General features: G+C 48.2%; 1 protein-coding gene across 1 annotated transcript in view; it reads right to left on the bottom strand.

The window, feature by feature from the left end:
* LOC141148130 (uncharacterized) overlaps positions 1 to 5801 on the bottom strand; it is a gene marked incomplete at its 3' end in the record, with an annotated part of 30997 nt that extends 25196 nt beyond the window's left edge. Inside the window, 5 exon segments of the mRNA XM_073635310.1 lie at positions 2595 to 2610; positions 2612 to 2649; positions 2651 to 2741; positions 5426 to 5494; positions 5609 to 5801. Coding sequence (XP_073491411.1) covers positions 2595 to 2610; positions 2612 to 2649; positions 2651 to 2741; positions 5426 to 5494; positions 5609 to 5775 — 381 coding nt within the window.
* Positions 5802 to 7524: the final 1723 nt, after the last annotated feature.

Here is a 7524-nt window from a genome sequence, read left to right on the forward strand (position 1 = left end):
AGAGCAATAATTCTAGCACCAGAACTCCTCTGTAAGTCTTAACATGTAACCTGTGAAACGTTTTAAAGTGTCGCCTATGGACATTTTTAAGTACTGTAGTTAGTTGCCATTCCATGAGCGTGCGCAATTTTAACCACTTAAGGCCGGAGCCTCTTTTTTGACACTTTAAAAGTTAAAATCATTTTTTTTTTTTGCTGGGAAATTACTCAGAACACCCAAACACTTAAAAAAAAAAAGTAAAGTTAGCCCAATTTTTTTTTATATATTGTGAAAGATAAATGTTACGCCGAGTAAACTGATACCCAACACGTCACGCTTCAAAATTGCGCCCGCTCGTGGAATGGCAACAAACTTTTACCCTTAAACATCTCTATAGGCGACTTTTTAAAGTTTTAAATTACAGAGGAGGTCTGGGGCCAGAATGATTGCTCTCTGTCTAACAATCGCTAAAATTTTCTTATTTTACTTTTTTTTTTTTTTTTTTACACTGTCCTTTAAAAAAAAAAAAAAAAAAAAAGTTTTGGGTCTCTTTTATTCCAATTACAAGGAATGTAAACAAAAAGCATGACAGGGCCTCTTAAATATGAGATCTGGGGGGGTCAAAAAGTCCTCAGATTCTCTTATTTACACTAAAATGCAATAGGAAAAAAAAAAAAAAAAAAATATAAATAAAAATTTCCCCTTTAAGACCATTGGGCGGTAGTGACGCTTGACGTGGCTTCCATCATCCAATGTTCCGGGGCCGTCTTCCCCTCACTCGGCTCCAGGCCTGTCAGGGAGAGAATGTGATCGTCTCTGCTAGCCCCCTCTGGCGCCCCCCCCCCCACTAAAAGTGATCTTGTGGCGAATCCGCCGCAGAGACCACCAATACTTAAACCACTTAAGGACCAGCCTCGTTTTGGATTTTAGGTGTTTACATGTTTAAAACCGTTTTTTTTTTTTTGCTAGAAAATTACTTCGAACCCCCAAACATTATATATTGTTTTTTTTTTTCTAACACCTGAGAGAACAAAATGGCGGTCATTGCAATACTTGCGCAGCGGTCTTACAAGCGCACTTTTATTTGGAAAAAAAAAATCACTTTTTTGAATAAAAAAAAAAAAATAAGACAACAGTAAAGTTAGCCCTTTTTATTTTTTTTTTTTATTTTTTATATATTGTGAAAGATAATGTTACGCCAAGTAAATTTTTTTACCCAACATGTCATGCTTCAAAATTGCGCCCGCTCGTGGAATGGCGTCAAAATTTACCCTTAAAACATGCAACCTGTAGAATTTTTTTAAACGTCACCTATGAAGATTTAGGAGGTACAGAGGAGGTCTAGTGATAGAATTATTGCTCTCGCTCTGATGTTCGCGGCAATACCTCACATGTGTGGTTTGAACACCATTTTCATACGCGGGCGCTACTCACGTATGCATTCGCTTCTGCGTGCGAGCTCGATGGGACGGGGCGCTTTAAAAATTTTTTTTTTTTCTTATTTATTTTACTTTATTTTTTTCACTTTTTTTTTTTTTTTTTTTTTTTTTTAATTTGGATCACGTTTATTCCTTTTACAAGGAATGTAAACATCCCTTGTAATAGAAAAAAGCATGACAGGTCCTCTTATATATGAGATCTGGGGGGTCAAAAAGTCCTCAGATTCTCTTATTTGGACTTAAATGCAAAAAACATAAAAATATGCCTTTAAGGCAAATGGGCGGAGCTGACGTTATGACGTCGCTTCCGCCCTCCTATGGTATGGAGACGGGTGGGGGTCATCTTCCCCTCACTCATCTCCATACCGAGGAAGTGACAGGTCCCGATCGCCTCCGGTAAGCGGCGGGAGGGGGGGGGGGGGGGGTGTGGCACCTCTCTCACCGCCGATAACGGTGATCTCACTTGCGAACCCGCCGCAGAGACCACCATTATCGGAAACGCGACCGGCTCCTGTATAGATGGATACATCGGTTGTGGCAGCAGCTGCTGTTCCCGAGATTTCCACCTTCAAAGTGCCGACGTGTATATGTACAGGAAGCGGTCGGTAAGAGGTTAAAGAGGACCGTTTCTGAAAACAGCGGGATTATGACAGCTAGACAACGCGTCAAAGTACCAACGTACAGCTACCGCGCTTTGTGGAAAGTGGTTAAAGTGCGACATGTAAGGTATCCATCTACATGGCAGAACATCTTTCACATTATACCAAAAAAAAAAAATAAAATTGGGGTATATATTGTGTTTTGTTTTTTTTTTGTTTTTTTTAATTAAAATTTATCTTTAACCAAAAAAAAAAAATAACCACTGCGCAAATACCGTGTGATAAAAAATGTCAACGATCGCCATTTTATTCTCTAGGGTCTCTTATAAAAATTTATACATATATAATATGTTTGGGGGTTACAAGGAATTGTCAAGCAAAAAATACAGATTTAAACAAAAAAGTGCCAGAAAAGGCCTGGAGGGGGGGAGGGGTTACAGAAAAGAGATTGTCCGGCGCAGGACACCGAATACTGGGATAGGTGGGTCGATTGTCATATCACCGCCCCTCCCCCACCCCCTCCAGAATCACCAAGAACAGCAAACATAGAAGACATGGGGGTCCTACAATCACTCACCTCCCTGGGGGGTGGCTGGGCTCCGCCCCCTGTCACCTCTGCGATTTCGGGTGGGGGGTGACGGATCTCGGTCTCTCTGGGCTCTGCCTTTTGGGGTTTGACTTGTTCTGTCTGTCAGCTTTGTTTTTATTGGGACTGATTCTGGATCTACAAATAAAATAAATCATAAATGATACATTGAAGAGCAAACACAGAAGATCATCATGGGGAGGGGGCGGGGCTATAACACTACACAATGGTCACCCCTCTCTTCTCCCCCAAAATCCCCAACCCCCCCTCCCCCACACTGTGTGATCCAACATTCCAAAGATAAAACACAAAGTGTAACCTACATTTGTGATCAGTGGTACCCTCCCCCATCCAACTCCACAACCCAATATAGGGGTACAGGGGGACCTCTAATGGGTTATATCTTCACCTCCCCCATCCAACTCCACAACCCAATATAGGGGTACAGGGGGACCTCTAATGGGTTATATCTTCACCCTCCCCCATCCAACTCCACAACCCAATATAGGGGTACAGGGGGACCTCTAATGGGTTATATCTTCACCCTCCCCCATCCAACTCCACAACCCAATATAGGGGTACAGGGGGACCTCTAATGGGTTATATCTTCACCCTCCCCCATCCAACTCCACAACCCAATATAGGGGTACAGGGGGACCTCTAATGGGTTATATCTTCACCCTCCCCCATCCAACTCCACAACCCAATATAGGGGTACAGGGGGACCTCTAATGGGTTATATCTTCACCCTCCCCCATCCAACTCCACAACCCAATATAGGGGTACAGGGGGACCTCTAATGGGTTATATCTTCACCCTCCCCCATCCAACTCCACAACCCAATATAGGGGTACAGGGGGACCTCTAATGGGTTATATCTTCACCCTCCCCCATCCAACTCCACAACCCAATATAGGGGTACAGGGGGACCTCTAATGGGTTATATCTTCACCTCCCCCATCCAACTCCACAACCCAATATAGGGGTACAGGGGGACCTCTAATGGGTTATATCTTCACCCTCCCCCAATCCAACTCCACAACCCAATATAGGGGTACAGGGGGACCTCTAATGGGTTATATCTTCACCCTCCCCCATCCAACTCCACAACCCAATATAGGGGTACAGGGGGACCTCTAATGGGTTATATCTTCACCCTCCCCATCCAACTCCACAACCCAATATAGGGGTACAGGGGGACCTCTAATGGGTTATATCTTCACCCTCCCCCATCCAACTCCACAACCCAATATAGGGGTACAGGGGGACCTCTAATGGGTTATATCTTCACCCTCCCCCATCCAACTCCACAGCCCAATATAGGGGTACAGGGGGACCTCTAATGGGTTATATCTTCACCCTCCCCCATCCAACTCCACAACCCAATATAGGGGTACAGGGGGACCTCTAATGGGTTATATCTTCACCCTCCCCCATCCAACTCCACAACCCAATATAGGGGTACAGGGGGACCTCTAATGGGTTATATCTTCACCCTCCCCCATCCAACTCCACAACCCAATATAGGGGTACAGGGGGACCTCTAATGGGTTATATCTTCACCCTCCCCCATCCAACTCCACAACCCAATATAGGGGTACAGGGGGACCTCTAATGGGTTATATCTTCACCCTCCCCCATCCAACTCCACAACCCAATATAGGGGTACAGGGGGACCTCTAATGGGTTATATCTTCACCCTCCCCCATCCAACTCCACAACCCAATATAGGGGTACAGGGGGACCTCTAATGGGTTATATCTTCACCCTCCCCCATCCAACTCCACAACCCAATATAGGGGTACAGGGGGACCTCTAATGGGTTATATCTTCACCCTCCCCATCCAACTCCACAGCCCAATATAGGGGTACAGGGGGACCTCTAATGGGTTATATCTTCACCCTCCCCCATCCAACTCCACAACCCAATATAGGGGTACAGGGGGACCTCTAATGGGTTATATCTTCAGCCTCCCACCTACTCAGCCTATGTGGTGCTGCTGAGGACTGGACCTTATGAGGAGTCTTCAGCCTCCACCCAACGCTACAGCCCTATACAGGGGTAAAGGACTGCTGGGGTCAGGAACTATATAGGGTAGAAAAAAGGGGGGGGGGGGGTGTTGGTCGCATCTTCAGCCCTAAGGGATTGCTGGTGTCGGGACCTATATGGTCCTGCAGGATAACTGAGGACTGGAAATCATGAGGAGGAAGGGGGGGGGAGGGTTTAGCCTCCACAGGTTATATAGCGCTATGGGACTGGGGAGGAGAGGACCATCATCGTATCTTTAGTCCACACCCAACTCCACACGGTACAGAACACACTGAGGATAGAGAGCATCTTCAGCCTCCGCCCCAATACAGGGATATGGGGCATTGCTGGGGATAGGACCTCTAATGGAGGAATTTTTAGCCTCCACCCAACTCCACAGCTGGTATGGTGGTACAGGATGGCTAAGGATGGGCCTTCATATTGGGGGGGGGGGAATACTCAGCCCTCTCAGCCTTATGTAGGGGTACGAGATTGCTGGGGATAGGACCTCTAATGGGGGATCTTTAGCCTCTACTAAACACAGGAAGGGTGTTCAGAGGGAACGAGTTTTTGAATTAAATACGGGAAGAGCAAACAGGTAAAACTATCAGAGAAGGGGGGTGGGGATGTATCCTAAGATTTATGGACAATAAATTTAGAGTTGTGTTCTGCTTTGTTTCCCTCCTCTATATTCTAAATCTGAATTATTGATAAAACATGAGATATTTTAAAATTTATGACACCCTCCCCCCACCCCTAAAATACTCCTGCTCCACCCTTTTGTGTAAAGTACCTGCTGGGGGAACGGCTCCCTTCCTCCGAGGACGAGCCGTGTTGGTGTTTCGGGGAATTGCTCGGTGACCTGTAAGTAGACGGAGATATCAGGTGATGGGAAAACCTCAATCATTCAGCTGAACAAGATTCTCATTACATTCACCCCCAACATCTCACTACACTCAGGAACCATCTCCCTCACCTCTTACTCTTCTCTTGTCGATTTTCTCTTGCTTTTCGGGCTGAGTGACCTGAATTAAACACATCAGACCATAAGGGGTAACAGAATACATTCACCTCAATGACACCAGACAGGTGCCTGCTAACACTAATCATTACAAGCTCAACCACAAAACCAAATCTCCTCATCCCATAATCAACCCAAAATATACTCATCCCACACCCAACCAACCAGAATTCCAGAGATACAAACCCAACCAGAACCTCAGCAGAGATCCCTCATCTCACACCCAACCCAGAGATCCTCATCCCACCCACAACCCAGAGATCCTCATCCCACACCCAAACCAAAACCAACCAACCAGAATCCCAGAGATACCAAACCCAACCAGAACCCCAGCAGAGATCCTCATCCCACACCCAACCCCAGAGATCCTCATCCCACACCCAACCAGAACCCCAGCAGAGATGCTCATGCCAAACCCCAACCCCAGAGATGCTCATCCCAAACCCCAACCCCAGAGATGCTCATCCCAAACCCCAACCCCAGAGATGCTCATCCCCCAACCCCAGAGATGCTCATCCCCAACCCCCAACCCCAGAGATGCACATCCCAAACCCCCAACCCCGGAGATGCACATCCCAAACCCCCAACCCCGGAGATGCACATCCCAAACCCCGGAGATGCACATCCCAAACCCGGAGATGCACATCCCAAACCCCAACCCCGGAGATGCACATCCCAACCCCAACCCCGAGATGCACATCCCAAACCCCAACCCCGGAGATGCACATCCCAAACCCCAACCCCGGAGATGCACATCCAAACCCCAACCCCGGAGATGCTCATCCCAAACCCCAACCCGGAGATGCACATCCCAAACCCCAACCCCGAGATGCACATCCCAAACCCCAACCCCGGAGATGCTCATCCCAAACCCCAACCCCGGAGATGCTCATCCCAAACCCCAACCCCGGAGATGCTCATCCCAAACCCCAACCCCGGAGATGCACATCCCCAACCCCAGAGATGCTCATCCCAAACCCCAGAGATGCTCATCCCAAACCCCAGAGATGCTCATCCCACACCCCAACCCCAGAGATGCTCATCCCAACCCCAACCCCAGAGATGTTCATCCCACACCCCACCCCAGAGATGCTCATCCCCAACCCCAACCCAGAGATGCTCATCCCAAGCCCCAACCCCAGAGATGCACATCCCAAACCCCAACCCCAGAGATGCACATCCCAACCCCAACCCCAGAGATGCACATCCCAAACCCCAACCCCAGAGATGCTCATCCCAAACCGCAACCCCAGAGATGCTCATCCAAACCCAACCCAGAGATGCTCATCCCAAACCCCAACCCCGAGATGCTCATCCCAAACCCCAACCAGAGATGTCCTCCCCAAACCCCAGAGATGCACATCCCAAACCCCAACCCCAGAGATGCACATCCCAAACCCCAACCCCAGATGCTCATCCCAAACCCCAACCCAGAGATGCTCATCCCAAACCCCAACCCCAGAGATGCTCATCCCAAACCCCAGAGATGCACATCGCAAACCCCAACCCCAGAGATGCACATCGCAAACCCCCAACCCCAGAGATGCACATCCCAAACCCCAACCCCAAGATGCTCATCCCAAACCCCAACCCCAGAGATGCTCATCCCAAACCCCAGAGATGCACATCCCAAACCCCAACCCCAGAGATGCACATCCCAAACCCCAACCCCAGAGATGCTCATCCCAAACCCCCAACCCCAGAGATGCTCATCCCAAACCCCAAACCCCAGAGATGCATTCCCAAACCCCAACCCCAGAGATGCTCATCCCAAACCCCAACCCCAGAGATGCTCATCCCAAACCCCAGAGATGCACATCGCAAACCCCAACCCCAGAGATGCACATACGCAAACCCCAACCCCAGAGATG

The sequence above is a fragment of the Aquarana catesbeiana genome, linkage group LG06, assembly GCF_042186555.1.
Source record: "Aquarana catesbeiana isolate 2022-GZ linkage group LG06, ASM4218655v1, whole genome shotgun sequence".
NCBI lineage: Eukaryota > Metazoa > Chordata > Amphibia > Anura > Ranidae > Aquarana > Aquarana catesbeiana.